Genomic DNA, 16,511 nt, shown 5'->3' on the forward strand with positions numbered 1-16,511 from the left:
GTTGAAGATGTCCCAGTGCTTTCTTTTTTGGCCAAATCGATAGTATATTAGACTAGATGGGTCGTAATGACAGTGTATCGAATTAAAAATACTACATGCTGTCTGCGCCAAAATAAAAATGTGGACCATGTTATTGCAATAAAAAAATAATGATACTGTTACGTGCTCAGTCTCTCTTTGCACTCACAACTCATTTTTCGTCTCTTTTATCTGGAAGCCTCCTCATATCATTAGACTAAACAATCTCTTACACATCGTGTACACACCTGACTATCAGTTCTCATTTCCAGAACCCTGATTTTTCAGTCTGTTTTCTACACTCACGCTTCGTTCTGGTAATTCCAAAGTCACTTTGCATCTGCCTTCTACACTGTACATTTATACTCCATCTTCCAAGCTAATCGCCTCAAAATAAACATCAAACTGATATTATAATCAGATCTACATTTATTAACCCCTTCCCGGTTAGTTCCGTAATGTAGGAGGGAATAAAGGAACCGAAGTCATATCGATACAACGATATTTAGGAATAGTATCATACTGTTCGGATCACACGTATGCACAACTTGCACAAGCATAACATACGTAACTCTGTAATTTTGGAAGATGTTGCCATACTAAAAAGTAAAACAGTTGTAAATTCACGTTTCTCCAACTTTAGCTAATAGCACACGATATAGATAAATGATCTCTACCCCGTTTTCAGATATAAAAGTTGGAATCATTCTAAGTAGTAACATTATTTCTGATTTTCAAGTTGGAGAATTTTTTCTCAGGTTAAATACCCACACTAGTGTTTTGACCAAATGGATTTTCTGCAAAAGGACCGTGCAAAAACACTAAGATAATTATCTGATTTTGTCATTTATGTTATAATTTACTAGAACATTTGGAAAAATCAAGAGATTTAACTGAAATGCTATTCCAACAATCAAACTTGGGTGAAATCTTACATTGTGAACTGAAAACCACTATTCGACCGTTTATCAACGATTTTCAATGCATCTTTGGCATCTGGAAATGAGGATCAGTCTGGAAGTTGTTTGAATGACGCCTATGGACAAGCAGGGCTGGGTAGTGTTCAAGATAGTTTTATTTCAAATATGCAGTTGAAGCGCAAAATGGTATTTTGCATTTTCTATTTCAAACAGATTTAAAAATTTGTATTGTATTTCAAATATAAAAACGTATGCCTCTAATCACTTGTCAAATGGATCTGTTCAAATTTTTTAAAAACTTTTCGAAAAATTTCGTGACCAGTATTCTCGAACGATATTCTCTCAGACATGAATAATGTTACAAATGTCAGGTCCTGGCTTAATTTTCAACTCGAAGACAGTCTATTTAGCAATGCATCAGTTCTTTCGCTCGAATAAAGTAGCGATACGATAAATATTTTGAATACACCTATAGCATGCATGAATGCCAAATATGTCTCTTGTAATCTCTTGTTCCATAGTGTCCGGAGCTTTTCAAATGGTATTCTACAGATAAGTAGTCTCATTATGTGTTTACAATATTTTTTCAATTACTGTACGACTATAAGCTGCATCTAGTAAGAATCTTCAAAACCGTAGTCTTTCACAATTATAAAACCGTTTTTCAGATAGAATACTTGTCCACCACCGTCTACACCATTTGCATGATTATTTGCACACACAGTGGAATACTAGTATATTCAATAAGATACGTCAACGACATAAGGTAATATGAAGAACTGCAGTTGCTTGTCAAACATAATAATGCATGTGCAACATAAAATGACAAGCATAAGATGGCATATCTCAATTATTAGAAAAAATATAATGATTTACAGTACACGATATATCATTTCATATTTTGTAACTCATTTTAAACGAAATTGCGCAAAGCATTTCCATTTGTCTCTTTGAATAATATTTTTATAAGCATTTGTTATTCTCTACTTTAAATGCATTTATGAAAGCATTTTACCCAGCGCTGCCTACAAAAAAGGTAAGCCACATATCATTCCGAATCTGAAATTTGATTTCGCATGTTTTACATGTTAAATTAATGTTACAAGTCTTCAATTCCAGTTTAAAATAGATTTGTTGACTTGCTATACACTACAGTAAATACATCGCTTATTACCAACTTTATAAGGGATAGTTTCAAAAACATAAACAAGGCGAGGAACATAGTCTAAAGTCATTACTCTAAAACATTTTGTTCAGATCGAGATAGACTAGTTCAAAAAACTTATGAATATAACCACGAAAACCCATTTCAGAATGGAAGTCAACAGTTTGGTAAGAGCATCAAACAGCACAACACAATATAGCGCCTATATGCCATCTGACAAGCAATGAATAAAATTATCTTACCAGCACGGTTTTCAAATTTCATATTAATAAAGAGGGAAACCCATGCGACGTGCTGAAAGGAAGGTGATTTGTAAGAATTTATAAGAATTTTTTCTAAAAACAAACTGTACGAGTGATCCTAGCAAAATTGCTAGGGTATTTTATGATAAGTGTAATCGAACAATATTAAATTTTTTTGTTATACAAAAAAGATTATGACAGTAATTATAAATTGATTTGTTTCGCGGGAAAATTTTCGTGCGATGATTGACGAGCATGATAACATCTCAATAAAGAATTCAAACCAATTAATTTTTCCAAAAAGTAAACGCATGATTTAAGCCTAATTTGAAATCAAAAATGCCAAATTGTATCAATGGCGAGCTTCGGAAGAAAAAAAAATACGATTTTGCTGAAAAATTTTCACATTAATTATGTAATTACAGAAACATAACCAGTCAATATGATTATAAATCTTGGTTCAAATTACGCGTATACTTTTTGAGACAAATTCTTGTTTTGAATTTTTTATTTCGGATGAATACAACAAGCGCTAGAATGCTCGCCAAAACATCGCGCCAACAGTTTTACGCCAAAGAGATACCAATAAAATTTTACTCCGTTCACTTAAACTTCAAATAAAATATACTAAAATTTTGAAAGGATCAATTGTTTCTTTAGAAAAAATCCTTAATAATCACCTGTTTTTCACCGCATTACACGCGTTTCCCCCCTTAAGGTTTTTTAGAATTCATGATTACTGTAATCACAATAACTCCGATATAATTGCAAATGATTAATATTTTTCAGAAAATACTGTTAGATTGCAGACGTTTTTATGATTGCAACGTGATTACAAAATGACTACAGAAAGGGGTGACACGACGACTGCTTTAGTGGTTAACCCCTTGGTAATACCCTGGAATATTCGTTCCTGAGGTTGTCTGTTAGATAATTTGTATGCTGCTCTGTGCTCGGCTCTGTGTCTTTAAGGCGCCGCTGAACTGGCTTACATTTTCGCAATTCGTGACGTCGTAAGCACTTACAGTGCTCTTAGACGTTCAATGGTAAACTAAATGACATAACTTGATTGGTCGGATCTAACGGAACAGGCCAATGAAATCGCTTAGTGTCGTATTGGCCATCGTCAATGGGCTCCTGTCACCTGAAACTTTCCTGGTCGAAATATGCCATATTTACGTAAAGCTAACCGAGGCATAGATTTTCCCGGATTACGTGTATGCTTTTATACATTTCTATCTCCCAGTCGGAAGTGAAAGAAATTCTGAAATTGTAAGAGCGGTGAACACTCAAATGGTCGGTAGTTTCGATCGGTCATGTTTGACGTGACGTGATTTTATTTATTTCATCGTTATTCATAATAAACATCATCAGCGATCTAGGTTAGCGATGACTGAGATAGAGACGAACACTTTTTTTCAAGCTACGTTTCAAATATTTTCCTCGTCAGATTCGGATCGTTGTTCTCGCACGATTCAATAGGAAAATTTTACTGCTCTTGACGTCACGAAATATACATATGACAGATGAGGTCAGCGGGGCCTTATGTGGATGCAACATATGCCCGATTACCTTGAGGTACAACTAATTAGCTTTACTTGAAAAAATTCTTTTACGTGACTACTTGATTAAATACTTAATCGAATCTAAGAGTTACGCCGACGCTCGCACCTGTACTTTGTGTTTTATTTTACCACACTGAAGGCTTCTGCTCGTGACCATTACAACAAACAAGTGAATGAATAACTTAGTACTTATTTTTAATTCACTTGATTTACCTGAGTAGTTTTTTCTCTTCAATGGCGAGTTTGGCGTGAAATGGTCTGATTTATCAGTAATATCGTTTCAAGTTTCTTTGTATTGCAACTTTTTCAGAAGATTTTCAAGTTCTCTAATTTTGTATTTGTCAACAAGATATGGATGCCAAAAAAGCTGCATTAGTTTATCTCCGTTGACGTGCTATTTATGTGAAAAATTGTCACATTTTGTGATAATGAAACACCCTGACAACTCGAAATCATCCTTTTCGGGGTGATTATCTGTAAGAAAATTCTGAGTTACGAGATTTTGTCTAAATATATGAGAATTATAAAATTTCGGAAGAATTAACTTTTAGTTTAGAGTACTATGTTACACCAATGTGATTTGGGTGAAACACGTTGAAGTTGGTAAATCATGGTCACATGTGTTTTGAAAAACCTTTGGTGAGTATATTTCGATAAGATGCTGTTGAAATAAAAATTTGAAAAACTTGACAATTTGTCACACTTATATCATAGCGATGAAAAATTTGAAGAAACATTATTATTCTTCAGTTTAAGCCACAAATGTGATGTCATTTTTAAGTGCGGGTAAAAACGTAAACAGATTAGACAATAGAGGTATCGCAAGTCTAGAAGATCTATTTTAGAGAATTTAAAAAAGTAGAAAATTGTCAGAACGAACAAAAATATAGCAATCCAGAACATAGAATCATCAGGATTCTAACGATTCTATGTTCTGGGTAGTTATACTTTAGTTCGTTCTGACGATTCTGTAATTTGGATTTTTAGATTTTGACCTCGACATATCTTGTCTCTTTCAAATTTCGAGTTTTTACGTTTGGAAACCCTGTGAAATAGATTTTGGTATCTTTGCCGTGTCGATATTCCAGCCATTCTGTTTGATCTTTTCAAAATTTTAACCCAACCCCAGTTTTTTAAAACGAATCCGCTCTCTCAGAAAAACAAGAACATGAAAAATTTAAATACATGTTCTCGATTATGCCTACAATAGATGCAAGCAAAATTTTAATAATCGACATAAATTATGGTTTCAATATAACAGAACTTTAAGCCAATTTTCAGCGAAATTTCGGTCAATCAAGCAGTATTAAACGTTTATTCTCGAACAATTGTAGTAGGACATTTTGCAAATGAGGAAAGAAAAAAATACGTAATATAAAAATGCAACTCTGCACGGTCGCAATTTTTGTGAAAAATAAAAAATCTACTATAATATTAAGTTTTACTTATTACCTATATATAAACCACATTTTAAAAATCCATTCAAATTTTGTGTCTCCGATCATCCGACATTGAAGAATGTTGGTCGCTGCGAATCGTGTCAGCAACGGACACAATTGATAACGACTCAAATAAACATGCTTTGTTTGCATAAATTTGCATTCAGAAAATTTCCAACTGTACCTCGATACACCTACTTCTGAATACAAAAACCCTAATCGAATTGAATAAATTTTTATAGAGATAAAAATTTCTCAACATTAAAAGAATTCCAAGTAGTCAATGCGATATCAAATCAAGGTCTATTCGATTCTGTCAAAGCCTATCCCTAATCCAGAGGACACCGGCACTTTAGAAATACAGCAATTTTCACTTTCGGTTTTACCATAAAAAAAGAATCTCACGAATACAACATATTTTGACTAGATTACAGTATTACAATCAACTTGCGAGTATTTCGATTATTCAATATTTTCTACATGTTAGTTATATCATTGGCAATAGTGTGAGGTGCAGACATGTTATAAAGTTCAGGTAATAAAAACTTACACATGAATCGTCGAACGTGTAATATTGTCCAGTAGAAACTTGGGCAACGGCGGTGTAATGGCCACAGTTGACGGAAGGTCCCATATGAGTGACGATAGACGTAAGCTTGTACGTTAAGGTACGCAGTGGCTCTCCTGGCTCCCGCCACAGATAAGGGCCCATGTCGACAATCTGTTTGAAACCAATGTGCCTGGAAATTTTTCCACCCAGAACACTGAACCGTTTTAGCTGGACACAAAGGACTTTTGGAGGACGTTCAAGTGTGAACTGCTTTGTTGCTGGTACACGCCGTTTACAAGCCTCACATTTGTAGTCATTATTATCAAGCTGCTCCCGGCTGAAGTAACTCGAGAGTGCCTCATCCAGAGTACTTGCTTTTCGAATATCCACCAGGAGATCCTAATGAGTAACAAAAACGAAGATTAAAGCAAAACAATACATGGTCAATTATAGAAATATCCATTATCGTGTCCCCATAATAATATGACACAGGAATGTGATAACGAATAAGTAAAAGATTTTACGTGGTTTTGGAAAACTTGAGACTTTTAAATTTATACATTTTAGAGTACTTTTCAAATTTTCTGCATACAATACTAAAACCTCTTATATATCAACCCTTCCAGTCACAGTGAGATGCTCAGCATGCCACCTCAAAAATGTCCATGTCCTAATCTGATTACAGTTTATTTACAACTTGAAATGATCTTTGTTACTTCGTATAACCCTAAAAAATCCCGAATAACAAGTTTCGGTCAGAATCATCGAATTTTAATAGTGTTTTTCGATTTTACGTCCGTTACATTGGACCTGCCATCTGACATTTAGAACTTATCAAATTCTGACTTCAGACTGAACTTGGACATTTAGCCTACTACTAAAAATTTCATAATATCTATCTCATTTGCTAAATAAACAATCCCAGCAAAATCCAAAAATCAAGTTCAACAAAATTCGGAGCTTTCTCAATTGTTTTCCAGCAAAAGGTTAAGACAAAAGTTTAAAGGGTGATTCGGAATCAAAATGATAAAAATAGTTGTTTTTTTTTTCACAAAAAGTAACTCCTGCATAAACACGGAATGCTACAGAAGAGAGAAATGCCTAACAGGCTTCCAGTGAAAATATGGTTCCCAAAATTCAAATATTTGGTGGCGCTTTTATAGTCAAGACCTCTTGACTTCCGCCGATTCAATATGATATGAGCTTCATACTGACACATACCAGGACATTACGCGGATGCCGATCATAAGGACTCCTGATTATATGCAGTCCACGGTACACATACACTCTGAGCAGAGCTCCGAATTTCAGATATTTGGATTGTTTATACGGAAGCTGCTAGCGCGCGGCTGATATCACCCGGGCGAAACTCAGAGCTCCTCAAAGTGGTTCTTATGGTGTGCGTCCATATAAAGTCCCGGTATGTTCATGTCTGCAAACAGGAAGCAGCGGATCCTCTGTAACTGCAGGGCTATCGAACAGTGAAAACAGCTAGAACCATCTCAGTACCGAAAGTTTCCTCCTCTCTGTAGTCCTGCGTGTATGCAACTGTCCTGCTCTGAGAGGGTTCCATTGTCTTACTTGATATTCGTGAATAAGAATAATCTGCTGCAATGCTTCATTGGAATCTGTTTAACGTCATGTGCCATAAAACAGACTATTGAAAAATACATACTTAACTCTATCAAATAACTTAAAATATTTATTTTAATTTATGTAAGTTTTAAAGGTGGTGACAAAAAGTGAATCATTATACAAATAACAAATTGCGTGATCTTGATTTTTGTCAGCTTGTAAGCGATCTATGGTTTTGATAACTACTTTGTTTTGCCTACATACTTGTAACACAATTGTTACTAACTTAGACTTCATGTCAAACCATGATCAAAAAACTTTGATATTTCTGAGATACATTGACATAAAGAAATATTATCCAATCTAACAATACTGTCTAAAACGAACAACCCATTCCTGTATCTATTATACTCGAAAACATGCAAATAAATGGATCAAAACGGACACCCCGATTGTCACTCCTTAGATTTTCTCGGAGCTTTGAGCACTGCGTTGTAATGACTTTTTATTCGTCCCAACAAAAGTAAACCTATCAATAACAATCGGCGTAGCTATCAGCTGTCACATGTCAAAGAAGCCAAGTACTAAGAGATTCGACTCGTCAGAAGACAAACATGGTGTAAGCATACCTCTATCAGAGGAAACAGCTTGAAACAGAACTCGAAACAACTCGCAGGCTGATCAGACAGTAATCTGACTTGCTATAAAACACGCTGGTAATACACAAGGCGTAAGGTGCCGCTGACCTGCGTGTCGTACATACATTTCGTGACGTCAGAAGTGGGGAAATTTCTTCGTCGAATTGTGCAAGAACGCGGGTACGAATCTGACTAGGAAAATTTTGAAATCGTAGCTCGAATAAAAGTGTATGTCCCTGTCTCAATCATTGCTAACGTAGATCGCTGATAATGTCCATTACGAATAACGATGACATAAATAAAAATAAGTCACATCAAACATGGCCAACACACAAAAAGAATCCCCAATGGACTGTTCTCTACAAGCCAATATCACCAAAAAACTTACTGAATGATCATTACCTGGAAATGTTGGAACGTAGTAGATATATGACGGCACTGCAGGCACTTAACTTCAGTGCGTATATACCCGCCGAATATTTGATTTACAGGTGTTGTTTCTTTAGAATAATTATCCAATTTGGTCGCTCTATGCCTGGACAAATATGCCCTCTCCATACCTTCCAACAGATAGCGTAAGAATTCGTGGGCATCTTCTTGTTGCCCAGGCACCATCGTTCTACAAATAACTGTAATAAAGAAGTGATATTAGAAAGATAATGTTGATTGGGATTTAGGAAGAATGATCGACTAAATAGTTTTACTCGCTAAAAAATGATCCTTGAGTAATAAACTATTACACTCAACAAGTGACTTGTAATTATTAGATTCTCAATTTCTCGTGTTTCATTGAAAGTAAAACTGTAATTACACTGATCTCACTGTCAGAACTCTGAGGAATGTGTAGTGTTTGGTGAAATGTGTATAAGAGGGCGACTTGATAGTTTTGGAAAATGTTAGTTTATGTTAGTTAAGTTGAAGTTAGTAACGTTAGCGTTACAAAACATAAAATAAAAAAAATCACTATTTTACAAATTTAGAATGATTTTTGAAGAAGTTAAATTTGCATTATATGAGTATGTTCTATTTCATTATAGTTCATCAAGTTCCAATCAATCCTAACGTTGTGAAGTAATGAGTGTTTCAACAATTGCAAAGTATAAGACAGATAATTGCTGTTACAATAAAATTAAGACAAACAATCAACAAGATCACACATCGTCATTTACACATTAAATAGTGACGGTTAAACAAGGAGAAAGGCACAGTTCTCTTAGATTCCTAAATTGAAAATTATGCGTCAAGACTTCAATTCCCATAAATTTAAACATTAGAACCAAAAACAGTTTTCATCAACCATCTATTGAATGTAAGTTAAGAAAAATCTCAAGCATTAAGCAGAGCTACAGAAATTTGAATTGTTTCACAGAAAATCATAACGCTTGCTGGATAATCAAAATTCTATTACGCAATCGTTATTGCACTTTGATCCAATAGGGATGCGTGCTTGATGTATAAAGACTCAAACTGTGATTTATGGCATAAAAAATGCCTTTGATAGCTGTCCTTCTTTGTTACTCTTCATTGAACATTTCACAGACACTTTTTTTACAACTGTAGCTGAGTTTATGTTACTAGATGCTTCAATTGACTTCATGAGTTCAATGAATATGTTTTTGAGTACATTTGAAGTGATTCACATATGCAAGTACCCTTGAGTTTGACTCACCACTGATCTAGGCAACTAATAATTCAATTGAATAATCTGGAGTCAAGATAGTGAAACAAAAATTACATAAACTGGACACTAATTTTCAGTTATCCTATATTCATTATACCTTTTTGTTATATCATAACATTATAACTTTGATGTACCAAGCAGAAACGTTTAAGGGAAGTGCCTGGTCAAATTACCAAGTCTGGCATTGTTTAATAGAACTATGTGCGCATTAGATTACTTATTTTCAGGTCTTAAAAACCACAAACAACCATCTCAAAACCGAAAAAATGTTTTGAGTAATGCATATTTCGATTTTTTATAGGTGCACAAATGTTTTTCCTGAGATACAGGTTCTGGAAAAAATTTACCGATGCTAGTATTCTTCGGATAAATCCTAGGAATACAATGAAAAATTGGAAGTTACGAATATTTGATTTGACGAATATAACACAAACATCGCAAAGGAAAGGGCAAAATATGGGTCTAATTTTTGTTCTCAGATTCAAGGTAAAAAAACAAAAATAAAAGCGGTCCTCAGCATTTTTCATATGGATGCTAGTAATCCAAAAAAAAAATCGATGTGACAGCCCGACATCTTGCTCAAGATGAAATGAGAGCAAGGTAATCTGGAACCTATCGAAGATCGAAACACGCATTACCAAAAATATTTTTTCGGTTTTGAAACAGTTGTTTGTGGGATTTAAAGCCCAAAAAGTAGCAGTCTCATGCGCGTTTAGCTCTACTGAAAAATGCCGGACTTAGCAATTTCATCGAGGACTCCCCTTAAGTGCGATTGAATCGTAATTATTCAAATGGTAGATCAAGCTTGTTAGACCGATTTAATAAGTCAGATATTATTTGTACTTACGCTTCAACTTATTATAAATGTAGAAAGGCTTGATGGCGTATCCAGATTTCTGGTGACTGAACTGCAACGTTTTCGCCATTGCACAAGTAAGACATTCTCCAGCTCCATCTAAAACTAACCTATTATCAAAATACCATACAAAACAATCTCATAAAAATTTTATGTTTGGTTTAATCAATCTTATGTCGAACCTAATAATATATAACTGGGGTGATGTATTGCGATATTCATTTCCAATGACCAGCCTTTTGTCTTACTACAAAAATGAATGAAGTTGAAACGAAACAACAGATTAAGGGATACACTTACAGTCGGGTGAGTCGATAAATTTACTAAGAAAAAAACTCTATCATTGGGAAAAATTTTTAGTTCAATTTTAAAAGGTGTCGATGGGTGTTTGAAATTTCCCATTTAAATAACATGCAAAACAAATTTTTTCATGACAAATGTTACAAACAATGAACCATTTGAGATAAAAAAAAAATTTCAGGCACATTCTTGTAGGGCATTAAATTCTCTAAAAAAAGACTCTGGAGTTGATTTTTTCAACTTAAAAATTCGTGTACTCACGGGCTGTGAAAGTTGAAGAAAAGCAGAAATATGCAGTTTTAGGGTTCTATGATTGCAAGCATCCATACTAAATGGAAAAACTTAAGCTCAGATGAAATAAGGTGTGTGAAAGATGCTGTTTATAAACTAGATATGTCAAAAGAGTAGAGTTTTAACTCATTTATTCATTTTTTATTGCATTCTTAAACATAAAACATAGTTTGTTACAATTAGAATGGCGATGTAATTGCACTATTTGCAAAATAAATTGATTTTGTTGTTAATTTTTCTAAAGTTCGATTATAATTTTGTATTACTGCTATCTTTGTTCGGCAATACTATTAACACATTTAATACTCTTAATAGTCTCTCAGCACGTTTTGTAGGAGTCATTTTCTTGCCAATATCCGGCTCAACACTTTTAAAATCTGACATTATAACTGAAAGTCGTTCAAAAATTCTAGCAATCTCTTCGTAATAAAATCACTGATGTCGTTTGAACTGATCGTGTCCAGTTGACTTTCAAGTAATACGATGTTTTTTTTCATCAATTTTGTCCTCGTCTTTTTTTGTAGCGTCGATCAATTTTAATTTAATTTCTAAACTTACACTAGAATCAAAAAACGATATTGCTGCAAGTTGTTCTGTAAGATACCATAAATTTCACGAAAATGTTGTTACAGTGGTGTTTGAAATTTTTTCGTTAATATTGTTGTTAATACAAAATTATAATCGAACTTTAACGAAAAATAAGGAACAAAAACAATTTATTTTGCAAGTAGTGCAATCACAACGCCAGCAATATCTTAATTGTAACAAACTAACTTTTATTAACAATTAAAAAGAACATAATTGTTTAAAAAAGCAACAAAAAAAACAATAAATAAATTAAAACTTTACTCCTTTGACGAATCTAGTTTATCACAACACAAAAATTACAGCATTTTTAATGGAATAAATTTTTTTTAAATTGAGTTAAAAATTTTCCCCAACGGGAGAATTTTTTTCTTAGTAAATAGGCTTTTTTATGACCATAAATTCGATAGGTTAGTTTTTCATTGGTTCACCCTAACCTACAAACATCTTGTTAGTATTATTGTTATATCAGTGTATGTAGTTCGTAACGTTCCAAATATAAACAAGTTAAATTCATCGTCTACTTCTTACAAGTGTAATATCTCTTTCACATAGTTTTTCCTGTATCGATCAAACTGCACATTTCTTTATTTATTTTCTTTCTGAAAGACTAGCAACAACATGAATAGCTTAAAGGCATTTCCAATCATAGAACCCTAAAACAGCAAATTTCTGCTTTTCACGGCCTATAAGTATGCGAATTTTCAAGTCTAAAGAATCAACTCCAATTAATGCATGAGACATAATTTGTAAGGAGTAGAGAATTTGATGGAAAACTTGATGACGCATTTCATCGAAATTTTCACAGGTGATTACACCTACTGAGAGGAGCTTTCACGATGTTTTTCGATTTTTTTCATTCATCAACACCAGAAAACTTTTGGCGGCAAATAAACGAAGTATTATATAGAAGATATGCTTTCATAGTTTACCAAAAGACGAATCAACTGATATTCTGAATAATTGGATTAATACAAGTTCTTAGGTTCCGGTACAGAATTTTCAAAATTTCTTTCGTGCCTTTTTGGCCTCAAATTTGATATACCCATGTAAAAAGGTAGATATGCCAACTTTCAGGCCGCAAGGACAAAAAAAAAAAATTGACCTTGGAATAGCGATTTGCAATGACAAGGATGTTTCCAGGAATTTTCACACCATTTTCCCATATTCAATGCATAAAATTTTCCCTCAAAAAACATCAAACATTATGTGTTCCCTGGTTGGTCGATATATCCACCACTCCCGCCATTAAAAGGTTAAGCTTGCAATGAAAAAGTCTTTCTGTACTGGTAACTTTGAAATAGACTAGTCCATTTAGTTTCAATTACTTGTTTATTACCATCTACACGCCTTACTAATATATTACTAGAAGATTAGTTGCCTATGGGAATGAATAAAAAAAAAAAAGGAAAATTATTTTGACAAGGCTTCAAATATATCACGATCAGATAAAATGTATTCAGACCGATGTGCAACGCTGTATTACATACGAGGAATGTATATTATTTCTATGGAAAATTTTACTATATTGATACTGGCTATTACATAATATCATACAACGCTAAAGCTAGCACCTTGAATTAGCAGGCCGAACATGTTAAACTTTCTGGAAATAGAAAAATGCAGTTCAGTTTTATACTCATAATTCTATTTAAAAGTATTGGGGGTTCAAGGTATTTCACAAAATTGTGATTTTCGGACTTCATTACTTTATTGGAATGAACATTAAAACTTTTGACTGCTAATTCTGGATGCTAGTTTCAGCCTCATCGATATCATCACTAATATATGTCCAGTACCATGATAATTTATCGTAATAAGAACGGTGGAGCTCTTTCTGGATAGATTCAATTCATGAAATAAGTGAAGCTTTTCAATTTGCAGTCTTTGTACAGTGACTTCAACATTTACCAACATTTCATTTTTCAGAAAATTTTGTAGTTTTTTATAAATATTTTCATATATACTTCCATAAGCTGGAAGAAATAATTGAAAAATCAATACTCAGAATTGGTATGTTTTTCAATTTCCACCAGCCCTGTTATATAGCATGGTTCGAACATACACACAGATAGGAAAAACAATACTCACTATTCTGTTCACATTTCGACATGTGATGTTGATCTGCCAATAGCCAATTCACAAGTGCAGGTACATGGAACAGCGCTTGCAGTGTGCTGTTGAGGTAGCAAGTATTACCAACATTGTACATTCCAGCTCCAACTGGCAAGGTGCCCTTCCAGCCAAGAATGATTTTTTGTGCAGGATAGAGTGTCACTGCTGGCTCTGGCAAACTGGGTCCCATTATCTTGTCCTCTCCTTTTTTCGACGAGTTATTGAATGAATTGTCTTCGTTTTGGCCAGACTGCGATGGATCAAGCTTCTGCTGTGGCAAACTCAAGACTATATATTTCGCTTTGAGCTGCTCCAAGACTGTTGTTTGATAACTGGCGACCTCTTCGTATTCTATCTGTGACTCGAGGATCCGCGATGCATTTGCCCCAACTGTAGCCGACAGATCGTCGCTCGATTTAGAATGGCTAGACTCCAGGGAATGACGGAGTGCAGCCGCTACTGGATCGCACACACTGACTGCAGGCATCACTGCGTCACCTTGCTACCCCTTTGGTTCAATTAGTTTCTTCAGTCTGTCAAATAAGGAATAGAACTGGTTACATCAGCATCATGTTGAAAAAAATATTAAAAATTCGCATTTTGAGATTTTTTTTACTCTAAGAATTGACGAAATTGCTAAGCCTGTGGCAAAAAATTTCTTAATATCTGTTATAAGAGAAAAATTGAATACTGAACAAAAAATTCATAGTGTGGAATTAAGGATCTCAGAGGAAGACATATGACTAATCAATATTTGACAATATCACTGAATAAAATCCTGAGAAAACTTAATATTTATGAATTTGCAGGCACATTACTGAGTTGAATCAGGTCTTATGTGGTTGAGAAACATGTGCTTCCAGGTTCCTATCTTGAACTGTATATCCCAGTCCAAGATTTTACTATTTGCTGACAACCTTAAAATGTATGAACCTGTTGGTACGTAAGATGTGTCTTGACTTCAGAGCCGCATCACCACTGTTCATTGTTTGCACCAGTCTAATGGTCCGAGTTTTAACGTTAATAAGTGCTTGTTCGTATCTTTTTGAAGATCAAACGGATTGGATATTAACTATGTTCTCAATGACTCGCCACTAACCCATCTTACTGCTATCACATATTTTGGTATCACTCTTGACAGTCGCTTAAATTTTGAGGCTCATGCGCAATTTGTTAAAGGGGGACTTTGGTGAAATTTCAATGGTGTTTTGTTTTTCAAATGACTGAAAAAGATATAATCAAAAATTCCTTCTGACAAAATCTAGATTATGGTAATATGTGTCCCAAGAAAAAATTTCAATCTCCTGCGATGAAAGTTTAAGCGCAAGGAACTTTTTTTTTAGGACAGATACTATCATAATCTAAGTTTTGATGGGAGGAATTTTTGATCACATCTTTTTTAGTCGTTTCAAAAATAAAAAACTCGATATTATTAAAATTTCACTGTAGTCCCTCCTTAAAAATAGGTCTCCGAAGAAGTTATACTTCATCAGTTGAAGAACAAAGATTTGAAGCAATTGAACATCATTAACCCTTTCGCTACGGCAATGTGCTCCGTCAGAGTGACACTGCTGAACGGGCCACCGCGCCGCCGGAGTAGCCGCACTGAATGGAGCACTGCGCTGAAAAGTGTGCATATCGCGCTTAGGTAAACTGGTGTTCGGACTTATATCTTTCGGCGCAGCCTTGTCATTCTCCTGATCGTACGATTCTTTAAGTTTTATACAACAATAATTGGAAGATTTTGCAATTATTATCAATAAAAATGTATTTGAAAAAATATTAGCCACAGACAGCTTGAAGGAGACTGGAGCGTAATTACTTCTCCGATTACTCCACAAAAATGCATGTATATATTTCGCTTGTTCAAAACAAAAGTAAACAGACCATAAAATGAGACAAGTGTGATCGATGTGCAGTATGCGTAAAAATAAAAACATCGCGGGTCTCATGGTCAGGTGATATCACCCTGATGTCGTCTATAGGCGACGATCGTAGCGAAAGGGTTAAGACACTCGTTTCACCTTAGTTCGTCAACTACTAAAATATGCGTCCAATAATTGGTGTGTTGAGCACAAATTCTGGAGTTAGATTATGGAAGCCGACGTCTGTCCTAGACGACGATTACGAGGTACCTAAGTTAGCTGATATATGCACCCTTAAATCCTGTATAAAATACTCAGATGCTTTCTTGCTTTTCAAAATTTTCAATCATTTAATGGACTATATTGAGCTAATTGCTAAATTCAATTCCTGTGTCTCGAGCATAATTTTTAAAGGTAACTACTAACATTTTTCCATACCAATATTCCATCCTAATCTTGCCCATAGGCCAGTCATAGAAGGACTTGGTGTTTTGGTAAACATAAACTCTAAATGCCTAAAATTATTCAGCTGCATTATATCTGTCTTTGAAACCACTTGCAACGTTGCTCATTTATAGTTAATGCAGGCTTATATTAAGCGTGTCATAATTTTCCTTGATTGTTATTCGGGCCATTTCGCCTTCATTAATTCTACACTGTTGTATTTGTGTTACCTGTATTATTATTCTACGATCTAATGGGGTTA

The 16,511-nt window shown here is 34.4% G+C and overlaps 1 protein-coding gene across 3 annotated transcripts in view; it reads right to left on the reverse strand.

The window, feature by feature from the left end:
- LOC124416573 (ubiquitin carboxyl-terminal hydrolase 36) overlaps window positions 1-16,511 on the reverse strand; it is a 40,150-nt gene that overhangs the window by 21,394 nt on the left and 2,245 nt on the right. The window contains exons 2-5 of one of the 3 annotated variants that reach the window (XM_046897767.1): window positions 13,917-14,473; window positions 10,641-10,754; window positions 8,515-8,741; window positions 5,900-6,298 (exon numbers count right to left, since the gene is read on the reverse strand). In XM_046897767.1, coding sequence (XP_046753723.1) covers window positions 5,900-6,298; window positions 8,515-8,741; window positions 10,641-10,754; window positions 13,917-14,427 — 1,251 coding nt within the window. In that variant the 5' untranslated portion in view covers window positions 14,428-14,473. The remainder of the gene's footprint in view (window positions 1-5,899; window positions 6,299-8,514; window positions 8,742-10,640; window positions 10,755-13,916; window positions 14,474-16,511) is intronic. The other 2 variants (XM_046897768.1, XM_046897769.1) reach the window with 2 other exon arrangements.

The sequence above is a fragment of the Diprion similis genome, chromosome 2 (genome assembly GCF_021155765.1).
Source record: "Diprion similis isolate iyDipSimi1 chromosome 2, iyDipSimi1.1, whole genome shotgun sequence".
NCBI lineage: Eukaryota > Metazoa > Arthropoda > Insecta > Hymenoptera > Diprionidae > Diprion > Diprion similis.